Below are 25,126 nucleotides of genomic sequence, written 5' to 3' on the forward strand. Positions count from 1 at the left end.
ATGGCAGAACATAAATAAACTAATAATTTTATAGTGAATCTCTGAGACCTAGTCATCGGTGATTTAAAATAATGAAAACCACGGTGGATTTAGCTTCCAAAACAAAGAATGGTGAGGTAGAAGGAAAGCTCTGACTTGCACTAATCACTCACATGCAAGCATGGGAAACGCAACTTGACGTTTAACTCATCCTAACCTGGACAAAAGTTTTTGTTCGTTTTCTCATGCATGCATGTGACATAGAAAACCAAACACTCATTACAAATATAATATTCCTTCTTGTCACAATTTAATAACCTTTTAATATTAAGACTTACCAAAGCACGAGTTCTATAAATTGGAGCCATATCATTAGCCAAACTCAACCTATTTCAACCATAGAGAAAACCAGGTTCAGTTCTGTTGTCCCATAATAACCCTAACCCAACCCTTCTCATGATATAGCCAAACTGAAATAACCCAAAACCCTTAACAAGGGTTCAAACAACATGTCCATGGATCCTGCCAAGAAGCCTAACAAGATCAGAGACATAGTGAGGCTTCAACAGATTCTTAAGAAATGGAGAAGGGTTGCAAACTCTTCAAAAACAAGCAGAAGTAACAGTAACAACAGCAACAACACCGGCAGAAGCATCAAATTTCTCAAAAGAACACTTTCTCTGTCTGAACGTGAGGGAGGAGGATCGAGCAGTGTTGTTCCCAAGGGCTACGTTGCTGTTTGTGTTGGCGTGGACCTTAGCAGGTTCGTTATACCAACCGAGTATTTGGGTCACCAAGCCTTTCACATGTTACTCAGAGAAGCTGAGGAAGAGTTTGGGTTTGAACAGACTGGGGTTCTCAGAATCCCTTGTGAAGTGTCTGTGTTCGAGAGTATCTTGAAGATTGTGGAGAGAAAGGACAAGTTTTTCACTCAGAAATGCAGGTTTAGCATTGAGAAAATGATGGGATATTGTTCCTCCAACAACCTTGCTTATTCTCATCACCCTCCAAGTCCAATGTGCAGATAGTTTAGGATTTTGACAATTTTATACATTTTTTCTTTTCTTTTCTTCTTTGTGGAAGCTCATCCATGTAAGAGAGGGTTAGAGTGAATTCCAACAAATTCATCAGTTACAACTGAGATAACCCTCTAAGCAAAGAATACAACTTTCATTGTCCAAATCATGTATCTCAAGAAATTTTGGACTCGTGATGATAAGACAAAAAGCTTTCACAGATGACAAATCTGAGTACTACTTACTAATTTTTTATTATGGAATAGAAAGTTTTGTTATTTTACATTTCAGTTCATGAATTTATTTTACCCTTTTGTGTTCTTTCTTTTATAAATAATATAACATGATAAATTTTAGGCCTTGTATATTGCACCTGTTAGGAATTGGGAAACTTGTGATCACGCACGCACAGAAGTTTCTTATCAGCAACACCTTAGAAGTTATTGACTTTATAAATTTAGTGAATGAAGAAGTATTATTTAATTGGAAAGAATCAATTCAAATCTTTCAGCCAAGCCAAAGGTATAGTCTAATCACACAGAAGAGAAATGGTTATTTTCTTTTTTACTTTTATTTTTTATTTTATTTTACTTCTTTAATCTTATATATTTGATTCTGTTGACTGTTTATATGCATGATAATAATTTTTATTAATTTATATTATTTGAAAAGTAAATTGCTCTCACCGAATCTGAGGTTCACCACTGCTAAAAGGTTAAGAAAGGAACTGCGCTTTTCATTCTGAAAACACCTCAGTTTACAGACAAACTTTAACTATGAAAAAAAGACATATATGACACAAAATCGAGAGGATGTGTTCAAACAACTTTGAATTTAACCCAATTAGTCTAGTTAAGACTGAAGTTTTTGGATAGTTTTACACGAGGTTCAATCTTTGCTGTCATGTTAAAAAAGTATCAGCTATCAATATGTTAACAGAAAATACTAGGAATACCTACTATGATTAGTGTGTTTAGTTTGATAAGTTGTTTAGATAATGGAAAGTCAAATATGAAAGTTTTCAATAAATCTTTCCCACAACATAAAATGTATAATTAATACCAATTCATTCCTTTAAACATGGTTTTCATAGTATGTAAACATGGATATGTTTATAAGTATTATGCTTTTGAAGTTAAATCTTTGATATCTGGTATGTTAGATCTTATCGAGATAACCGAAATGGAAATTAATATACGGATAATCTACGGAAATTTCCCATCTTAGAAGCCATGTTACTGTTTCTCTTTATTTGAATTCCCTTCCCATGTGCCTTTAGTAAAATCATTGAGATTACAAGTTGTAATGCCACTGTATATGCATCAACACATGTTTCAATGGTGCATTACGTACGCTCAGAAATATTAAATCCTACTCACTTGCCTTCAAGTATTGCTCATTGAGAATTTATAGATGGCATGATGTGTTTAACTTTGATGTTATTTATGTAGTGTATTTCTTTTTGTATGTTATCATCATTTAATGATATTTTGTTAACAATTCTTAAGTAATAGATTTGACTAATTCAATTTTAATAGATTATAACATAAGATTTTAATGAAGTTATATATTATAAATTGAGCTTATATGCAAGATTTTCAACTACTACTGTCTGAATGAATTTAACAACACGTCTGCAGAAGAAGTCTACTGACAGAAATCAAATCTTCAAACTTGTACTGCATAATTCACATGTCTGCATTCATAATTCAGAAGGGAAAACATGTGTAACGGTGAAAGTTGAGAAATTCACCCTCGTTATCTGTGGTATGTGACAGGACTAGACTTAAATTACAAGCTTCTGCAGCATATGGAATCTTCCACTAAGTTCATGAGGACTTGTGTTAAATACTATATAATGTAGCACATGGCCAAATAATTTAGTGGCCTACATTGATATATGTGCTGCCTTCATCAATTTAACAGAAAAACATATATTGTTTTAAAATCTACGTGTAACATTCTCTTAATAATAATCCTTGTAGCACTAAAGAAAAAGATCAGGATAACTATTTAGATCTTGAGTCAAGAATGCGATATCTTTACTGGTGTCATGTGTGATCAGCTTAAAAAAATGCAGAAGCAACTCTAGTCAGATTTCCCAGGATACCACGTGTTGACTCCTTAACTAAATCTCATGATCATTAGAATATGTCTGCGTAATTGCAACTTGAGAGGAGATTCTGATTCATATACGAGCCTTCACTCACCTTGTTATGATAAGATGTTTCAAAGAAATGTAACTTGTTTCGTTGTCCAATTAACGGAGGAGAGAACATGCACTCAAAATATTTGATAGTACTATCTCTGACACTTTATTTCGGTTTCTTCATTTAGTGATTGAAATTCACATGAATTTCACTACGTAGAAAGATAAAATGATAAATTATATGGTTCTGGACTGCATAATCTCAGCCAAATCTAGCCTAAGTATTATTTTCTGTTAATTGAAAATGTCTGTTATGTAGATATTGACTGAGACCATGAACAGATAGATGACTGAGCATGACCACAGAAGACTGAGACTATGTTCTAGCATTTCTCACTCTTCTAATAAGAGAAATTATTTAAGTGATTTTGATTCATATAGGTATATTAATTTTCACAAGAAACCTTAAGAGTAACCCATCAAACAGACATCCATTGTTTTTATAAGTTTGCCCCGATAACTTTTCCTAGGATAACTCTTGTTTTTAACAGTCCCTGTTCCTTTTCAAACTATCAATCTTTCAATTTTCATGTGATCAACTAGTATGCTACAGCCTGCAACTTTGACGCCAAAACATTGTTAACAACCTGAGCTAAGAATTTCTCAAATGGAATTACAATAGCTTAGTTTTTTCCTAAATATGCAATTTATTCGGTTTCTTTTGAAGATGATTCTATTTGAACTGTGTTGGTCGATTAAAATAATTATTATTAGCTTTTCCTGCTTACAGATTTTTCCATACTTCAAAGGATTATCAGATTTTGAACAGTTCCCTGCAGACAAACAGTTAGCGTCAACCCCAGTTTTCAAATTGGATACATCTTTTTGCCTCACCATAATGTGAAGATTAATGATCTTGACAACCCAGTAAATTTACACAAGTGATTGTTGGTTGTTGAAATATCCTTTTCTGATGTAAAATATAGACAATGAAAAGTAAAAAAAAAAGGTTAGAAAGAATAAACAAACTTATACAATTAGAGCTTTGGGCTGTTAAACGTATTTTGCAACTAAATGTAACTTAACGCAGTGAAATTACATGAATTTCACTGCCAAAAGTGTAATTTATATAAACCTGAAAAATATGTTCAGATGCTGAAGAACAAGGAGGGAAAATGGAAAAGTTCAAAGACTTGTGCAGTAGGATAAAGCTCGGATGACAATTAGAAGTTAGATCAATTGGAAAATAAAAAAGGACTGAACTTAAAAGGACAAATCAATTGCAAAAGGTAAAAGCAATCAGTAGAAGTTGTTCATGCAACATTAACTTTGATACAAAGAATATTTATCACCTTCCATCGTTAGCTCTGCATTTGGTTTCAAATTTGGTTTCCATTTGTTATTGAATAATGGTATAAAAAACGAGTCAATTGAACAAGAACAAGAACAAGTATACAACCCTTGCTAAGAGTTCCCTCAACTTTCCAACTATGATCAATATATTGTTTCTAAATTTGTGAAACTGTGGAAAAAATATTAGCCACATACTAGAAGTTTGACTGTTACGAAAACTGCAAAACTGTTCAGAATTATTCATCAAACACCACATGTAGAAGGAGTAGCATTGTTTTCTTGAAAACATTGAATTAAATATTGAAAACATAATTTACTACCTTTCTTTTATATTAATCATTAATCAAATGACTGACTTAGCTGTATTGAAACGAATGAAAGACTTGGATGAAGTAGAAAAGACTGTTTTCTTGTTGTTTCTTATTGATAGTCTCGTCGTAGCAGAGGCTGAGATTAGTCTGTAATAGTGCAGAATCTTATGTATAATTTATCAGTTTTCGGGTGACTTCATAACAATTACTACTGGTCACCACTTGCAATATAAAACTTAAATTAAGAAAAGATGAAACAAAAATGAAAACTGAAGTTAAAATTGAACACTACAGTATGCATCGAGATGCATGAAAAGCTGTTAGTGTACAACCTTTTTTAATAGCATCATGCATCAGTTGCAGTCTATCCAAAAGAAATACAAAAAAAAAATATGACAGTGAAACATTGAATCATACAAAAAATATGACAGGGAAACAGTTTTCCAACACTTAATCTCTTAAACCTTTTGACAAGTATAATGGATTTGATTCCTTTAAAAGTAGAAAAATTGTAAACTAATTTATTTCAAATGCAATTGTGTTGGTCACTCATAGTCTTTAGACAAAAACAGCACACAACAACAACATGAATGAGAGCAAATATGATCAAAAGAAAAACTCTAATCACTCCCATTTTTTTTCAAATCATCAGCCTCTAACAATGCAGAATCTTTTCCTTAATTGATTATATCATGCTTAAAAATGAATAGGGTGATTCTGTAACACAATACTCTGGCCCCCACTTCCAATATAAAAATCTAAATCGAGAAAAAAAAAATGTAATGAGCATCAAGAACGCATAACATTATCAAGCTTCAAGATTTACAATTCTTTGAATCACATCACTTACAGTAATCCATGAGATACAAAACAGAGATGACAGTGAAACACTGTATCATCTCTTTCTTTAACTTTTTGACCAGTGAATAAAATTGATTCATCTGAAAGAAGTAAAATTGTATAGGAGATCGACAAGAGCAGGTGTGAAGAATGAAAATAAACAAGAGAATCGATCCTTGTTGCTGACTAGCGTAATCACTATGGCAAAAACGAAAGCTGTTGGTCAATTCAGTTCTGAGAATCTTCGAAATTAGGAAAAGTGACGCATTTGAAGACCTTGCAGTTAGAACACAAGACATACCCAACCTGAAGTTTTTTTTTTCAAAAAATACAAAAGCAAAGCACAGAGCTTTAATATCTATAATGACATTGACAGGTGAATAACATTGCAAAATAGTGTATGACTCACGGCTTTGCAAGAGGGACATCTTCGATAGATACGTTTGTTTTCGGCTTTGATGTTGGTCTTTTGGCCTTTACAAAAGTCACAGACTAACCAACCTTTTCCATTGCAGGGCTCACACATGATAGCTGCATCTGCATCAACCTTGATCAAGAACAAACATATGAGGTGGATAGCTTTTGAGCTTAATGAATTCAACAATGGCGAAGAAAAGAAGAAGTACGTGTTGTTGGTGAATGGGAGTGCAGTGGAGGGGCTTGATGTGAAGAACACGGTCATGGAGTTTGGTGAGAGAGGGAGTTGAAGGAAAGGAAAGAGAAGGTGCTGCAACTGTAAGGGACATGGTTGCCATTTCCCTGTCCTGTGTGAGAAGTGGATATTGTTCCACATCGTCTATTCTTGATATCTAATTTTTCAACTTTCCATTTCTAACCTTGTTTCTTTCTTAAAATAACATGTCTGTCGTTCAGATTGTTATAAAGCTCTCTTCTTCCTTTAGCCACTTGCATCTAAGTTAAAGAATTTATTTGATAAGGTAAATTCACTACTAATTTATTTCACTTATAAGTCATCTAATGAAAAGTAGTCAATAAATACTCTTAAAATATCTTATTTTTTAAAATTTTAACCCTCAATACTTCATCTAACTTATTTAATTTTTTTTTATCATCTATATTATTTCTCATTCAAATTTATAAAAAATAATAATTATTAATACTATTTTTAATATGTGCTTGTTTTATATAATTTAAATTAAAAATTTAACATTACAAATTATATTAAGTAATATATCAATACAAAATATTGTATAAACATTACATGAAGAAAAAATTGAAAAAGAAATTAACGTAGTGCTAATTTCAATTGAAAAAAAAACCTTTTCAAAAGTAAATAAAAACTAAATTTGATAAATAATTATTGGATCCACTTATTTAAATAAAATTTTATCTTCAAATACAAAACATATGCAACTTTTAAAAAAATAAGAATGTAAAAAATTATTATTAGAATTTAACTAATAAATAATTAGATAATAGTATATTTTAATCTATAAAACAAATTTCATTCATATAAAAAAAATTGTGTAGAATGATGAGTTAAAAAAAATTGTAACAATATTAATGAAAAAACCTTAATTTAAACCAATTAAAAATAGTTTACTCATTATTTTGAAATCTGATTTACATACATAAAAATAACTGTCAACTTAAAAAATAAAACAAAAAAACTGAGTACCATTAATTGATAATTAATCCTAAATTACATTGATAACAAATGATTATCATCCATGATAAAAAGTAATTTTAATTAAAAAAAACTATAATGCATATTAACTTAAAAAAGAAAAAACACTTTCAGATTTTTTTTTCTAACAAAGAAGGGTCTCTGAAGGATAAGAGATCTTTCAAAAATAAGGTTGATGATGTAACATCTTTTGGTTATGTTTAATGATTGGATTCATGAATATATGATCAATCACTTTTAGATTATTGTCCGTTCTAGCCAAACTTTCAAGGATTTACTTTTGATACAACTTCAAAGGATCTTTTATCAATGGAGACATCTTATGTTTAGTACATAAACTCATATTCATGTCTTGTTTCTATTTGATGTGAGACTTTATTTATATCCTAACAATTTTCCTCTCACACAAAGGACTATGGTTCTCCACCTCCCCTATCGTCGAAGTATTTTTTTTACTCTTGAGTACACCATGAGACTCATGGTCACACCACTGAGCATCTCCTGCTCTCCACCTCCCATGATTCATCTGACTGTTTGTCACTGTTCGTCACTGTTCGCTTGCTAGGGTTTTACGGTACTCAAGTAAATAGTTGTAAATGGATCTATTGCAGTGTAACTGCACTGTTGCAGTTTCAAAAATGCATTATAGTTCTAAAAATAGTTAACTGAACTATTGCAGTTTAACTGAACCAAAAAATAGTTCAGTTCAGTTTTTTTGAACTATTTTTTAGTTCAGATCAGTTTATTTGAATTGTTTTATAGTTAATTATAATTATTTATAGTTCAGTTCAGTTTAGTACACTTTGCCCAGCCCTAGTTTTACCTTACCTTGGAGGGACGTACTCGTTTGAGCTTGGTCACCAAACTCGAACCATCGACTTTGATACCAATTGTAAAAGAAGAACAATACAAATATATATCTCAATATCCACTTCAAACATTCCCAATGCTTCTTCCTGGGATTTGATAGAAACCTACTCACAACTCTCACTGTATGTGCTATGTCAGGTCTGGTGCAAGTCATAACATACATCAAGCTCCCTGCTGTAGAGGCATATGACACTTTAGACATGTAAGATTCTTCTTCATCTGTCTGAGGATATTGTCCTTTTGAAAACTTTAAATGAATTTCCAAAGGTGTATTCCTAGTTTTGGTATTTCCAACATTTAATCTACTAAGCAATTTTTCTATATATATTTTTCCTAAATATTCTCATGGATTCACACTTTTATTAATACTTTATTCAACTTATGTTCGGGTTTCTATAAAACATAGGTCATGTTATCACTTTGAACTCTCTTATATTTATTCTTGTTTAATTATTTATGCATATTTGATTATTATTTTGAATATATATGACTAATTTGACTTTTGTTATCTAGTTTACTAAAGATAATAAGGATATTATGTTGTCAAAGGGGAAAAAATAAAAAGGTTAGAAGATTACACATATGTTAAACAAGAATGTTATTTATAATTATTTTTGAAACAAATAAGAAAGTTCTTAAAGTTTATTAATATAGTAAGGGGAGAGAACAATTTATAATTCAAACTATTTTTTCTATTATTTCTCTCCTTAACATTGTCTTCATAACAAAAAAGAGAAAAACGTAAATATCTAAGAAGGTTTTGATGACACCGACAAAAGACAGAACATAAAAAAATTGAGAAAAGATTGATCAAGCTTAAATAATGAAGGACCAAGAAATTCAATCACTATTGAAAAGATTCATTATATAAGTAAAAAAATTCATTTAGTATATCTACCAAAAGAATTTATATTTTTGTTTAAGTATTCGATTTAAAAATAAAATTACATGAAATTATTTTTCTAAAAATAATCAATTTTTGAATTAGTAATAAGTTATCAAGAGAATGTAATCAATAAGTTACCTGAGAAATGATGTTCAAAATTTTGAACCAGTAATCCATTGCTGTTAAGTTGTAATATATTACTATAATTATTTACAAGAAGTTTCAAACGCTTAAAATTAAAATTTTGAACCAATATGATGAACGGTATAAATGTAATATATTACTATTAATGTGTAATCAATTATCAATGTTCAAATATTTATGAAATCTTACAACTCTTTTGAGAAACTTATGACTCTTCCAAAGAGACATAAAGATTCAAAATTTCATTATAAATGAGTTTTCACTTAAAAAAATATAAGGTTTTCATATTATGAAACTCACAACGGCCAAACACTTACAAAATTATTGAGTATTTTTACCTGTTTTCTTCAACTTGTAATCTACTCTTGAACTTGTGTAATTTATGTGAAAGTTATTTGATTATAATTAAAAGAGATTCTTTCTGTGATAAAAGAAACTCAAACACAAGGAAATGATTCCCAGATATAATTGGATGTTCATTATTTGTAAATGATTTACAAAAGATAGTCAAAATATCAAGTGACTTAGGATTGGGTGTTGAGGACCAAACCAATATAAATTGAATTGACACTTTTTCACTAACTTTTTATATGTTTATTTTTTAAATTACTTGTTAATAATTATATTTCATAATTTATCTTAATACGAAGTTTAACTAAGTTATTTTTTATATATAGAAATTAAATAATAAAATTAGAAAGGTAGAAAATTTTGCTAACTTAATTTATCCCCTCTTAGTTTAACGGAGGCCATTTGTTCATCAGATAAAAATCAATTTTAACTAAAACAACTCTAGTTGATATTAACTTCAAAAAAAGAAAAACAATTTTAACTTCAGTCAATTTGTTTTTCTCTTCTCATCAAATGTGTATCGAAGCATGATAATATTAAATGTCCAGGACGAACAAACCAGCTCTGTTACAAAATAGTTTTTTATAAACAAAATCAGAATTCTAAATAATGGATAAAATTGTATATATAGCATAAAAGTAATTACTGTAATATCTTGTAATACTAGTGATTTACAATTTTAAAATATCTTTTATTGTTAATATAAATGGTTCTGTCTATGAAAAAATAGGCGCAAGAAGGACATAATTTACTACAATCCAACAGAATAAAACACACAAACCCGAAAAAATTAGAATAAAGATGCTTTGGTGTGTCTTATCTAAAGAAAAATTGATAAAGAAAAACATTATTGATTCAGTACAGGTTACTCCTACACTAATGTATATAATGAACAAGAAACTCAAAAAAATAACATGAATAGTTTTCTTTATTTAGTAAAAAAAAGTCAGGTTAATTAAAACAATTAATAATTAAATTAAAATTTGTAATTGTTTTATCAGTGTATCTTTTTCACTTCTCTTATTATTTATTTTTCTTATATTTACTAACTAAATTTTTAGTTTTTCTTATCTAAAGAAATATTCATATAAATTCATAATAGTTTTATTATATAACTGCCATTATGATTTTTTAAATAAAAATTAAAATATTTTATAATTATCTTGATATACTTTATTATAGTTTTTCTTTTAATGAAAATTTACTAATGTTTCTATTATATACTTATACCATTATAAAAATTAATAAAAAAAAATTTAAATAATGTCTGTATATAATTTTTATAACTTTAATAATATTTTTTATTTTAAGAAAAGTGCACAGAAGTATAAGACGTAATATTTTAAGAATTTGAATTTTAATATTCTGATAGGATAAAAATATTGCTTTTATATTTTTAAAAGAAACCTAGGAATTATAGAAAGAACAATCCTGCAATCTCATAGATTTTATATAAAATGTCATTAACTTGCTCTATGCAGTAAAATTTCACATGAGTATGAATGGCAGCATTCCTCTGGATTATATTATTTCCTTTTTACATATTTTAGTATATTTTCCTTTTGAACAAAACAGATAGCAAATTATTAATAACTTTTTTTCTGAATATTAGTAAAAACAATATTATAAAGAGAACGTCAGAGAGTATCTCTGGTATGATTAAGTATTAAAAGGAGGTGCAGAAGTTCCAAGTTTTCCATGATTTCATAATAACTTATTAGGGTTGTTTAAGAGGGGTCAGTGCAGGAGAGGACAGGTGTTACCTCATTTTCATGCAAAGCCGCCACGACATGCAATGCACCCTCCTAACTTGCCGCGTAACCCCTCACCACCTCCTCCTACACTGTTATATACCACTTTCCTTCTCTCAGACTCTACTCTCATCAGCACACTACTATTCTATCTGAATTCAGTTTAATCTTGAAAACACAAAATCATGGCTGACCAACCAAGAACTGCAGGTCCCTACTATGGTTCCTCCCATGGAACCTCCTATGGACCACCCTATGGAAGTACCAATGAGTCCAACACCAGCAGCTACAGCAACTCTATTTCACGTCAAACAGTCAAGTTTATAACTGCTGTTACTATTGGCATCTCACTCTTGCTCTTGGCTGGGTTGATCTTCACAGGTACTGTCATAGGGTTGATAGTTGCAACTCCTCTTCTTGTGATCTTCAGCCCCATCCTTGTCCCAGCAGCTTTTGTGTTGTTTCTAGTTACTTCCGGATTTTTGTTCTCTGGCAGCTGTGGTGTGGCTGCCATTGCTGTTTTGTCTTGGATTTACAACTACGTGTCTGGGAACCAGCCTGCAGGTTCTGACACCCTTGACTATGCAAAAGGGTATCTTGTTGATAAGGCTAGGGATGTGAAGGAGAGGGCAAAAGATTATGGAAGCTATGCTCAGGGTAAAATTCAGGAGGCTACACAGGGAGCTTATTAATCATGCATGCCTATGCATGTTTGTATGAGGCTGAACTGAATGGAGGGAAGGGGTGTCCTTGTGGATGTGCAATGCTTATGTATTATAAGGCTTAATTGAAGGGAGTTATCATCCCCTTGTGAATGTGCATGTTCAAGTTCTACTATATTAATTTGAATTTTGTTTGGAGCGTTCAATGTTGTTCTGCTTTTGTTGTTTTGTTGTTTTGCTGTTTTGCTTTTGTTGTTTTGCTTTTGTATGTCGTATCTTTCCCCTTATTCTAGTTATATTTCCCTTATTTTAGTTCTTCTGCAACTATATAAGTAGTTCCTCCTCTTAAAATGTCGGGGTTGCTTCCTGGTTTAATGTTGTAATTCTTTTTCCTATATTTTGGTTCTTTTTTTAATTTATTGCAAGGCAAACTGTGTTGTAGAAGATATGTAAGATCCAAGTTAGTTTATTCTCAGTTTGAGAAGATGAGAGGGAATAAGGAGATCCAAGTTAGTTTATTCTCAGTTTGAGAAGATGAGAGGGAATAAGGAGATCCAAGTTAGTTTATTCTCAGTTTGAGAAGATGAGATCGAGGCAAAGCTTCTCTTGAATCCATTATTGTTTCCACCACAATGGACTAAATTTAATGGCTCTGAAGACCGATCTTAATGACATATGCAAACTATTAAAAGAGAACAGTTCAGTTAAACTTCTGTAACTTCTATATTTTAAAAGCACTTCAAAATTTAGATTCTTACCGAAATTTATCCTAATTCACCCAACAATACAGTTTATTAGAAAGAAAGGCCTCCCAGCTAACACTCTACTACGAAAATACTAGGGATTAAAAAATCACTTTTTTAACTTAAAAAGTTGAAATATATGTTCTATGTATGTATATATGGACATCTATTTTGGAGAAAGGGTGATAAAATATTTCTATTGAATTCTAGAAGATAATAATGAAACAAAAGATAATAATGAAACAATATAGCATAAACTTGTCATTGTTTGGTTATCAAAATATGATTCGGAAAGGAACTTACAATTATTAAACAGTGAACAGTATGATTCTTAATTGAACCATACAGCTCAGCTCAGTGCACAAAATGCATAATTTTACAAACTGTAAACATCAAGGTTGAAGTGGCTTATCCTTTTCTTCCTTGTAGAAGGCTTCATAAGTCTGCACCCTTGGCTTGGATTCTGGCGATTCCAATTCTTCCATAAAGCTATTGGTCATCTTAACGAAATCATTCATGTGAATTTGTTTCCATTCCTTCCAAATACAAAAATCAGAATTATGAGAGAGGAAAATGGAAAAAATAAAACGAATTTCAGCATAGGGGATGCATGAAAAGGTACTTAATTTGAAATAGAACTGGAAACCAAGAAATTTAACGTTACGACATGTAAAATCTAACGACATTGACACGAACTATGTATATCAGACAAAATGACCATATACTCATTATTCAATGTATATTAAGTTATCATAAAGTGAGTGAGGCCTTTAAGATTTTAAACCTTAAAAGGAATGTTTTTAACTAATATCAAGAAAGCTCTCCCAACAAGTTAATTCCCTCCTTAATCACAAGTCTACAAGATCAAACTTATGCTGCAAACTACAGATGAACCAAAATGCTTGAAGAACTGGACGAACTCCTTTTGTCAATCCTTTAAAACCAATCATAAACATGAGGGAAGCAAGAAGGAAAGCATAAAGAGAGGTGGTCAACTATCTCGCAGTCACCTAACTCTAACTACTATAATGCCATCTGCCTTTAATTTGTATGCACAAAAACAAGTAGCCATAGCTTGATCATCAAGGAAATTGAATTATATGTTGCCAATTACTCATGTTACACAAGGTTTAAGGCATAACATTCTCATATGATCTGGAAATCCTGTCTTCCCCAAGCTACACGGCGGCAAAATTTCTTTTATTTAGTCTTAGAGCGTAATCAAGGTTTTTTAAAAATAAAGTCGCAACTGCAATTGTGGCCACATTGTCAAGATACTTAGGGCCTTCGTGACCATGAAATTGAGGCTACATTGGCTGCATGTGTTTGTACACTCATCAGAGATTGAAACAAAATTGCAACCATGAATATAACTGCAATTTAAAACATTGAATGCAACCACAAGCAGTCAAGGCTCCTCGGTCACAAATAAGCCTCATTAACTAATTTTTCCATAATATAAAGAAAACAGAAGAATAAATTTGTTTGAAATTTAAAGATCATTTCATGCTTTTCTTTTGTCCCCAAAACTTTCTTATATTGATTCTGGGTGGAGGAAATGAGAATAAGAAAGACGGCATGCTCACCTCAAAGTCCCACTCTGAATATAAGTTGGGGTCATTTCTATTGTCCCAAACATATGCGTAAACTTGCATCTTTTCAGACTTGTCCTGTTACAATATATACTATCAATTCTTCTGAGACTAGAAAGCAATCAGTGAGATCATAAGTATATTTTTGAGAAACGTAACGTTTGCATCATTTGTTATAATAATTAGCAATAGGTTAAAGGATTAATAGAAAGTGAAATAAACCAGACTTACCTCCAAGAAAACCTCAACATCAGTTCTAGTATATTCATCATCCTCGAACTCATCTAAAATATGCAGTTCAACTCCCGATAAACCAAGAAGCACCTGATCAAATAAAACAAGAGTAAATTACACCGATAACGAAGTTCCATAAATTAGACGCGATACTTCTTACTTTCTAATTTTTACAATAATTCCTCTTAATTGTATGAAGAAAAAGAAACCATAATGAAATTCTTTAATTATTTGAGAAGCATAACACCGTATACCTGATAAGAGAGACAGCCGTAATCATTTAAAGAAAATGCAGAGGTTATGTACAACCTCAAAAAGACGAAAGATGAAGAAGAAGTAAAAGCAATATAAAAGCAAAGCCAGAATTAAAAAAGTAGTAAATTAGAAACCATCAAACTTAAGTATATACAAAAAAGAAAGAAAGAAGACAAATTCATCTCTTAAATATTCTAATTTGCATTCGGTGTTTGCACACATCATTAACCTACAAATAGAACTTGGGTTTTTTTGGAGGCATAAAAACATTAAACCAAAAAAGGAAAATAAAAAATTGCAGAGACATAAAATAAAAATCACAACAAGAGTCAGGAAAAATGTGAATGGGCATGATTTTGCTTTAGAGAGAGAGAAATAGACGGATGAATAATTAGGAGGGATGTCCAGAAAGAGAGACATACCCTGCCATTAACTTTGTCATTGTGGACGGGGAGAATAGCGGGATAAACGCGACCTTTGATCTTAAATCTGTGACTGCAAATCAAATACCAATTCAAAGAAAGGGGAAAATCATTGGTTATGAAAATGAAAGGTATAAAATGTGATTTGAAGGAGTTGCAGAGAGAGAGAGAGAGAGTAACTGGTCGTGAAGGATGGCAGGTGTGGTCGGAGGAAGGCGCTTCAAGAGCGTATGGACAACCTCATCGGCCAGAAGGCTACCATAGACGAAGACGTTGTGCGTATCGCCACCCACGCAATTCACGTTTACGCTCATTTTTTTTTTCTCTTCTTCCTCTTCACTCTCTTCTCCTCTCTTCTCTACTACTACTCCCTCTATTATTTCAAAACTATCTTCCCATCTGTATGATTGTTGATAACTGTTTTTTAATATATATATATATATATATATATATATATATATATATATATATATATATATATATATATATATATATATATATATATATATATATATATATATATATATATATATATATATATATATTTCACAGCTAATTTTATTTTTATTGATATAATTTATTTATTTTTTAATTTTACAGCTGTTTTTATAATTATTTTTAAAATTATACTTTAATAAATTTAATAATGTTTTTATTTTTTATTATAATAACAGTCGGATACGCTAAACCCACGTGTTTCATAATAATACCAATAGTCTACTGAAGAAAAATTCTCAACACCTGTCTCTAATTTAAAAATCCCAGGCGTACAACTTTTTTCCTCCGGGGAGACGATGATAAAGCGCGGTGAAATTTTCACACCATAGGAAGAAATTCCATTTACAATTTAAAATAATAATATTGTAATTATATTTAATTTATTTCTTAATTTAAAATGTTTAAAACATTATTATATTATTAAAACGGATTGTGAAATAAGTGTATTTTCTTTGAAGGAGTAAAAGGATTATTTACTTTAAATAAAATTGAAACTAAATTAATACTATAGTACCATTAAATTGATCCATATTGACCAGGTGCAACAAAATTAGGCAAGGCTGACTGGTTTACTGTAATTAAGTGGGCTGAATACTGTGATTCATCAGCTTACCAAATTTTTTTACAATTTTTTGTTCTATAATATTATTATTTGGTTAACTAACATCTTGAATAAAATAAATTAAAATAATTATTATACTATTTTATCATAATCAATAATTAAAACTAATTTATTATAATTAATAGATAAAATTAGTTTTCAAATAATATAATGAAAGAAGTTAATCATTTTATGTTAATCTGAAAAAATGAACCAATTAATAGGCTAGGAAATCCGATTCACTTTATCCTCCTATTTAAAAAAAGTCGACTAAATGGACAGTTGAAAACCCTTGTCAGAAGCCATTCAATAACTTAGTAAAAGTTTGAAGAGTTATTCAATCTTGTTCTTCATCAAATAAATTCGTATAATTCATCTAAACTTCAAAATAAATCTAATAGATATAAAAAAAAAGTTTAATACCTATTTTCCTCCTTGGATTTGTAAGGTGTGTTTAAAATTGTCCTCTTTTTTTTCAAAAGTTCATTAACGTTCTATATTTTGCAAAAACGGTTTATGTTAATCCTTTTTGCTTACGGCGTTAAAAAGGTTAACGGCAGACTTGCTCCGGTGACAAAAACTTGATAACATGTATAATTATTGTTGACGTGGCATTGTGAGGCCATTTGAGGCCAATGAGAAGATGCATGGCAGATCCCTTTCCACCCAAATTTAGGGTTTCACAATTGCATAATGGGCAAGGGCTTTCTCTGCAACTCGAGGTTCTACCACGAATTGTCGTGGAAGCACGATTCAGGTATTCACAACGGCGGTGTGATTATTGTGCAAAGGAGAACGCCATGGCACTACGATTCAGTCATCGCGATGTAAATGAGTTTTTGGTTCTATTTTGTGCAAGAGCGATGAACTCGTGAGGAAGAAGATGCAATTTAGGGTTTCTGTTTCTGGATTTTTGTGTTTAATTTTGCTCACACTTTTTAACAGAGCAAGGAAAGAGAGTCTTATGTTATTAGATAATGCAATTAAAGTATAAAGTCTCTCGGTGAAAATTAAACATGTTTATTTTAGTTGGGGCAGTAGTTCTTTGTAGGAGCTTGGCGATTGGTTGCTGTAGAAGAGTTTCTCCACTATAATTTTGTTCTTTACAAAAACAATACCACCATTTTCTTTATTTCGTTTAATGATTTTCGTGTTATTACCTATAACACTTCTTGATTGCATCAAACTTTTCTCATCTCCTGGATTTGTTGAGAGGGGAAGTTTGGAGGAAAGGGATCAGAATTTTAGGAAAGGAGTAGATGAATGTCGCATTAAAGAATGGATGCTAAGATTGCCATTATGGAGAATGAAATAACAAACCTCAAGACAACTTTAGCAACAATGTTGTTAATGGTGGAAGAACATCAAAAGAAATTGGTGTCAATGCTGGAGAGGAAGAAAATGGATGTTGCAATTGTGAAACCCTAATTTTGGGTGGAAAGGAATCTGTCACGTGACATCTTTTCATTGGCATCAAATGACCTCACAATGCCACGTCAATAATAATTGTACACGTCATCAAGTTTTTGCTAGCAAAACAAGTCTGTCGTTAGCCTTTTTAACGTCGTAAACAAAATTGACTAGCGTGAATCGTTTTTGCAAAGTATAAGACATTAGTGAACTTTTGAAAAAAAAAAGAATAACTTTGAATACACCTACTGAAGGACCAAAATAGGTATTAAACCTAAATAGTTTAATAATTAAGGAATAACAACTCAATTATATGTTTTAAAAATATATGGACAAAATTCATCTCAAACCAATAAAATTTTCGTTAAATTACACAAAATTAAGAACAGTTGATCCTTTTTTACAACTTAAATAACCCAAGTTTTTACTTAATTTAATTATACATACACAAATTAACCAGTAAAAACTATCATTAGAAGCTTTCAAACCAGTAAAAAATTCGTTACGTTCCACAAAATTAACAGTTCATCCTTTTTTACAACTTACATAACCAAAGTTTTTACTTAATTTAATTATACATTCACAAATTAACCAGTAAAAACTATCAGAATAATGAAATCAACCTTTCACATGCTTTGACACGACAATAACACTTGATTTTAAGCTGTGCTACAATAAAAAAAAGTGCCGTTTCACGAACTTCACAGAAAAAAAAATCTAGTCTCAAGGTTAGCCTAATATTCAAGAGTCCATTTTTAATTTGATGCTAGATCTTGAGATCTCTCCCATTTTATACTACTAACTACCAGGACCAAAATCAAAATTTTAAAAACATTGAGTTGATAATTGTTTTGTTTGCAATATCAATTTAAGAAAGTATGCATGTAACTTGGGAGCTATATAATGAAACAAAGGTTAATCATAGTACATAACTCAAGGATAAAACCCGACTAAAAACAATATCCAACCAAAGTAAGCAACTACACAAATCGTTAAGCAGTTCATAAAAGAGAGATGGCAAGATATAATCTATCCGGGATCCATTCAGAAACACAGCAACTTCTTCACATGCTCATCGGCTCTGGGGCACCAAGAATGTCAAGCAAAGAGTTATGGGGCTCCAGTTCCTCATGCCATAATGGAAGTTGGTCGCCAGGGTAGAAATTCCTGGTCACTCCCTCTGAGTTTATCTACAAGGATTGCAAAAGCTAAAATCAGGTGGCTTCAAATCATTGTGCATGTATATAGTATGAACCTTATTTCTAAAATACAAATTATCCTTTCGAGTCAATTCAGTACATAAGGTTCAATTTCCCGCAATGAATTATGCCTCTTGCTCATTCCCCTACCCCTCCTTATAAAGCCTACTATAATTCAAGAAACACAAAACACTGGTCAGATGTCTTACTATGACGGTTCGGACCACCCCACCACTGGCACCATCACGAGCAATAGCCAGTGAAACTGCCTTTTTAACTAAATCCTGCCACACAACATCATGTAGACAGTCAGCAAACATCAACAGGGATAACAATTTCATCCTAATCATTTCTAGTTATTTTCCATTGTTCGTATCTGAAGCATGTTGTTGCAATGACAGGAAAATCAGATTAGGTCTCCAAAAACTAACATCTACAATAGTTCTTGGTCCTGAGTTCACTGTTTAACTTAGAAATAGCAACAGGAGGAATCAAAACGCATACCTCAGCTTCCTCCTTGCTCATTCCCTCTTTCCAGGCTTGATCAAAGAAACCATACAAGTAACTAGAGCCAGATCCTGCAGAAAGACACATCGAGTAAACCATAAGCTTAACAAACAAAAGTCAGCAACCCAAGGAAAAATCTAACAGGCTAGCAGTGAAAAATTTAGAAATAAAAATAAGCTCCACACAAAAACCCATAAACCCATTTGCAGCAAACAATGGTCCAGGCGTATTCCAAATTGACATCTAAAATCATGTATACACCACAGACAGATACAAGACAAAAAAATAGGAATGCGAAAAAAAATTATAATTATAGGACATGATAGGGTGGGAAATTGATAATAAGACATCCAATTAATATTATGGGCAATTGATAGAAGCAATATATGTATATAGGGATATTCACATTAATGGCAGGACATGAATACAGAAATCATAACAACAAGATTGTCATAAACACATTTTAAAATTAAATACCTCCAATAGCAAAAGGTTGCTGTACTATTGTTCCACCCAGAGGGACGCCAAAAATTTGTCCACCTTCATATTTATCCCAACCTCCAACAATTAACCCAGTCTCTAAGAAATTCTGCCAGTGAAAGTTAATTTACAATAAAGTTAAATATCAGTTATACCCCACTCTCCAATATTAAATAAATGGAGAGAGAGAGAGAGAGAGAGAGAGAGAGAGAGAGAGAGAGAGAGAGAGAGAGACAGAGAGAGAGAGAGAGAGAGTACTAGGAGAATCCATCAGGTTAACACAATAATGGAACATTTGATAATCTTTGGAATAAGAATACTAAATTTCCTTTATGGTTTGAATGTGAAAATTCTTATCTAGAATTGAAAATGGTTAGCATAAATGACAGTTATGTCAGAAAATTGCAGTACATCGTTCCCAGTTGATTCTCGTTCTCCCACTCAACCAATATAAAAGGTCTTTGCAACTTAAAAAATGTCCCCTAAAACCCCTTCCAAAGTTACACTAATACTAACGGAAACTTTTCCACAATCACGATTACCTAAACTTAAAATATTTCACTATTCTGATCTTAACAGTCCAAAGTGATGTTGAGTTGCTCAGTGAGATCTATGATTAAATATTAGAGATGATTCGTTAAATTGGCATTGTGTAATATTCCTTTAATGAGAAAATTCTAATAATCGAATTTGACTCATCCACTTCATTGATCAATTAATCCAGTTCAAAAGTGATGACCAAAATTTCAAGTACAGGAGTAAAGGTGTTGAGTTGGGCAAGTTTTGAAAACTCTTCTTCCAAAGTAATCACTATGATTTTGGTCTATACATTTCTCACAACTCTCATTTTGTAGTATATATTGGTCTCTTCCTCGTTGAAATTGGATATAAATGCTATGATTACAGCTCAACTGCTCTAGAATAAAAATAATACAATGAAACAGCTAGTTTTAATAAACAATGTGAAATTAATTTAACATTTATTTAGCCCAAAGTCTCAACTTTATCAATTTACAGGTGTAACGTAAGGTCTAGATGAACCTGATAATGTATCACCAAGGTGAACAAGAAAACATTGGATAATTCAAGCTTAAGCAGAACAAGCCTTAAAGCCAAATCTTGTGGAAAGAGAGTAATGCATAGAGCTCAGAATTCATACTATCACTAATGGTGAAACTCAACCATGCAAGTGAATTACAAAGAGCAGGGCTTAAGGTCAAACCTTGTTGTTGTATGAGAGAAGCCGGACAAGGTTTGCAGCAACTTTAACTGTTGCAGGTTGTCCAAGTTGTATCCTATAGAAAAAGAAAAGTCTCAATGAGGTATATATCACTGTAAACACACACTGAATCATAGTCCAAAACTTCAGCCTCCAGCGGAGTATATCCAATTAGTATAAAATGAGGGAAATAAAGTCACTTACGTGTGTTGATGGAGGAAGTAACGCACATAGTCAGATACAATCTGAGAATCTGCAGCCTGAAAAATAATGCACATTATAATTTGTTCATAAAACTATAACAGTGGATGAGAGATTCCGTAATCATCTTTCTTCCAGATTAGAATCCAAACATGTTCAGCATCACACGAGGCTAGCACGAAGCAAAATAATTAATTACGTTATTAATTTCAAAAGTCCAAACAGAACTTCCAACTAAACTCCATCCACTCACATTGACAAAATTTTAGCGACAGACAAACAATTGAAAGTGAGCAACATATATAATGTAAGAAATCCAGGGGAACTTTGATAATAACATACCAAACAACTAAAAGCCCCATTCTCCGCCAATACATTCAACTAATAAACTGTGTATGAAATCGCATAATTTTAAACCTTAACAAAAATGTTCAACACAATACATTGTGAGGAGTGAAAAGGCATATATATATAGACACAGCAAGCAAGTGAATATCCATATTAACATAAGCACGAAGCAAATCCAGGGTAATTATAGGCACAGATCACCATGAATAACAACAGTTTGGCATCTGAAAAAGAGTCATAGGATGGAAAGATAAATACCGATCCAGAACGACAGACATAGACATTATCAGTGAGCTGTGTAATTTTGTCTGATGCCCGGTTGGCAACATACACTCCTGCAAGTTGAAAAAGGACCCATTATTACTCCCCAAATTAACAGCAATAATCCAATCTCGATTCTCAAAAATGAAGCAAGGAATTAATCACCCAGAGGAAGAAGCTGTTTAAAACACTGAAAACGAAAAACCCTAAATTAATTTGGGTTTGGATTTGAGCTGGAGAAAGAGAGTGTACCGGTGCTGGTTCGAGAATCGGCTCCTAAGACGACACCGTCTTTGTAAGTAACGCCGATGATAGTGGTTCCCATGGAATGGGGAGCGCTGAAATCGACTTTTTGATCCATGATTCAACAGCGAAGCAGCAAGAACAAGAAGAACGAAAGAGTGAAAATGTTGAGAGTGCCCTAATAAAGCATAAGAAGAAATCAAGAAAACAGGTCCTGCTTTACATATTCTTCTTTAGACTTGTTGCATAAGTTTTTTATTTATCTTTTTTTAAAGAAGACGAAAAGCATTTATTAATTTATTATGTTATTATATAATATAACCAGATATTATATACAGGAGAAAAAAAATACATGACAAGACAAGATAGTATACCCGTATATTATCATCTTTACTGTATACTCATATATAAAAAATGACCTTCTATAATTTTTTATATTAATTTGATAAAAGTAAGGCTTAATTGGTTTTTTTCTTGTATTTGTTGGTATCTTTCAATTTGGTCACATAATTCTTTTGGTTTAATTTAATGTCATGTTGTATTTTTAAAAGTAATTTTTAGGTCATTTTCATTAGATTTTGTGTTTATAAATTTGTAATATTTTCATTTTTTATATTTTTTTTTAAAATTTATTTTAAAAAATTTGTCATTAATACGTCATTCACGTATATTAGGTCTTAGTAACAATGTTTTATTTTCAATTTAGTTTTTATATTTAAAAATTTAATTCAATATAATCTTTATTTTTTAAATGATAAAATATCATTTCTTTTCAAAATAATTAACTATAAGTAAAACTTATATATACATGTTAAATTATTTTTTTGAAAAAAAATATTTGTTTTAAACTTATAATTTTTTTAAATATTAAAATGTAAATGTAAAATGACATTGCTATTTTTTAAATTTTAATAATTAAAATAATTTAAAAACGTATTTTCCTTGTTTAGCTTCTTTATAAATTTAATGTCACATATATAAAATTTAAATATTTCAAGTATCACTTAACTTTTTCATTTTAAATATTTATTGAAAAATTAATTTGAATATTTTGGTGGTGTGAAAAATTAATTTGAATATTTTGACGGTGTGATTTAATGTATAAGTTATTGAAAAATATTTTAATTATATATATATATAGTAACTAAGTTTAATTATTTTTATTTCATTTTAGACGGAGAAGGACAATCTTACTCCATTAAAAAATGAGAATTAAATTGAATCAAAATTTTAAATATAAGAATTAAATTGAATGCTAGACATTATCATGTGTCAAGTAGTCGAAAACATCACTAATTTAAGCTTTAACCCAAGTATGATAAGTACTTGGAATCCCGAGTGAATGAGCAAGGACTACTTTGCAAGGTTAAATACTCTCAAGTGACTGGCAATGAAAGAAGGGTGAAAAGAACCCCATCAGAAAGTAAAATAGAACATGAAATTGTAAGCTCCCAAACAGTGAGAGGAAGTTAGACTCAATCCAAGACTCTGACTATGCCCGTCTTGAAGAATAAGTCAGCAACTCATAGGTAGTAGCATTTGACACATTAAAAAATTTAACGTAATTGGGTTAAAAGAACTAGGGTTAAATATGTTTTTAGTCCCTGAACTATCAGACGATTTTGTTTTTAGTCCCTGCTCAGAACTTTGATGGTTTTTAGTCCTTATAGTTTTGAAACTCTGAGTATTAGTCCTTAAAAATGGACGGTGTTAAGTTTTTGTGGATGTGGCAAACGGCGATGCCACGTGATCACTGATCTCTGCCTTCACTCTCTGCCACGTGGGATGTTTAACTGTTGAACTGAGATTAAGTCAGTTAATTACGTTGTTGATTGAAATTAGATATAGGGTTCAGAATTTGTCAAAAGTAAATATTTGAATTGGGGGGAAAACGTAGTTTTAGTGGAAGCATTGTAGTGGAAACCTTTGACAGGAAGCATTGTATCTTGGTTGTCCTTGCGGTGGTGGTTGCGGTGGTCGTTCCGGTGGTCGTCAAAGACAAGCGTAAAGACAAGCGTAAAGGTAAGTTAAGCTATTGTTTTTGTGTTTCGGTTATGGTTGTTCCAATTTGTGCGTAAAGCGTTGATGTGTGAATGTAGGTCTAGAAATGGTTTTCGACATTTGTTTGCATCACATGGGGAAGTTTGTTAGTAACAAGGGGCTACAGTATGTTGGAGGAGAGATACACGTGATCAAAGGAGTTGATCCGGATCGTTGGTCATATTTTGAAGCGGTTGGAATAGTTAAAGAATTTAAGTATGATGCAGACTTCAAACTTTGGTGGAAGGGGTCCAAACAAAGGCTGATGAATAATGTTAGATTATTGAGTGATGACAGTGAAGCACTGTACTTGGCTAATTATGCAGAGGAGAATAACGAAGAGGTAGAAATTTATGTTCAACATGTTCCTAGTGAGGCAGTGGAAGTTCACTTTCTTAGTTGTGGTGAAGTGGCTGAGGAAGTGGAAGAGGGTGATGTTGAAAAAGGAAACATAGACACGGAGGAAGTGGTTTCCAAAGTGGATGAGATTGTACAAGAGGGTGGAATGGGTCTAGAAGAGGGTGAGGAAGACTGTGATGGTGGTCATGAACAACAGGAGGTTGATAAGGGTGAGGAGGAAGAGTGTGATGGTGGTGAGGAACAGCAAGAGGTTCAAATGGGTGAGGAAGAAGAAGAGTTTGGTGGTGGTCATGAACAACAAGAGGTTCAAATGAGTGAGGAAGAAGAGTGTGATGGTGATGATGAGCATGAAGAGGTTGAAATGGGTGAGGAAGAAGAAGAGTGTGATGGTCATGATGAACATGAAGATGTTCAAATGGGTCAGGAAGAACAAGAGTTTGTTGGTGGTGATGAATATGATTATCTTGGGGAAGAAGAGGAAGGGGGGAATGTTGTTGAGGGGGAAGTAGAAGCTTCAGCTGAAGAATGTATGGATGACAGTGAAGAAGACAGA

General features: G+C 31.7%; 5 protein-coding genes across 5 annotated transcripts; 2 read left to right on the top strand and 3 right to left on the bottom strand.

Annotated features, from left to right (window-relative positions):
• Window positions 1–386: 386 nt before the first annotated feature.
• LOC148198930 (auxin-responsive protein SAUR72-like) lies at window positions 387–1,285 on the top strand. Its single transcript, XM_088114311.1, has one exon. It carries the CDS (start codon window positions 489–491, stop codon window positions 1,005–1,007), a length of 519 nt encoding a protein of 172 aa, XP_087970437.1. The 5' UTR covers window positions 387–488; the 3' UTR covers window positions 1,008–1,285.
• A 4,306-nt stretch (window positions 1,286–5,591) lies between these two features.
• LOC148198931 (uncharacterized) lies at window positions 5,592–6,436 on the bottom strand. The gene is made up of 3 exons (XM_088114422.1): window positions 6,275–6,436; window positions 6,058–6,195; window positions 5,592–5,954 (listed from the first exon to the last, which is right to left on the bottom strand). Exons 1-3 carry the CDS (start codon window positions 6,401–6,403, stop codon window positions 5,877–5,879), a joined length of 345 nt encoding a protein of 114 aa, XP_087970548.1. The 5' UTR covers window positions 6,404–6,436; the 3' UTR covers window positions 5,592–5,876.
• A 4,973-nt stretch (window positions 6,437–11,409) lies between these two features.
• LOC148198932 (oleosin Ara h 15.0101-like) lies at window positions 11,410–12,267 on the top strand. Its single transcript, XM_088112016.1, has one exon. It carries the CDS (start codon window positions 11,484–11,486, stop codon window positions 11,988–11,990), a length of 507 nt encoding a protein of 168 aa, XP_087968142.1. The 5' UTR covers window positions 11,410–11,483; the 3' UTR covers window positions 11,991–12,267.
• A 656-nt stretch (window positions 12,268–12,923) lies between these two features.
• LOC148198933 (AIG2-like protein D) lies at window positions 12,924–15,619 on the bottom strand. Its single transcript, XM_088111914.1, has 5 exons — window positions 15,387–15,619; window positions 15,207–15,279; window positions 14,527–14,619; window positions 14,290–14,373; window positions 12,924–13,239 (listed from the first exon to the last, which is right to left on the bottom strand). The coding sequence occupies exons 1-5, from the start codon at window positions 15,518–15,520 to the stop codon at window positions 13,096–13,098; spliced, it is 528 nt and encodes a 175-aa protein (XP_087968040.1). The 5' UTR covers window positions 15,521–15,619; the 3' UTR covers window positions 12,924–13,095.
• A 2,975-nt stretch (window positions 15,620–18,594) lies between these two features.
• On the bottom strand, window positions 18,595–22,416 carry LOC148198934 (proteasome subunit beta type-6). The gene is made up of 8 exons (XM_088114704.1): window positions 22,183–22,416; window positions 21,928–22,004; window positions 21,325–21,380; window positions 21,124–21,196; window positions 19,899–20,010; window positions 19,419–19,492; window positions 19,124–19,198; window positions 18,595–18,905 (listed from the first exon to the last, which is right to left on the bottom strand). The coding sequence occupies exons 1-8, from the start codon at window positions 22,289–22,291 to the stop codon at window positions 18,780–18,782; spliced, it is 702 nt and encodes a 233-aa protein (XP_087970830.1). The 5' UTR covers window positions 22,292–22,416; the 3' UTR covers window positions 18,595–18,779.
• Window positions 22,417–25,126: the final 2,710 nt, after the last annotated feature.

This window comes from Vigna umbellata, chromosome 4 (assembly GCF_029865625.1).
Source record: "Vigna umbellata cultivar VRB3 chromosome 4, Vumbellata_1.0, whole genome shotgun sequence".
NCBI lineage: Eukaryota > Viridiplantae > Streptophyta > Magnoliopsida > Fabales > Fabaceae > Vigna > Vigna umbellata.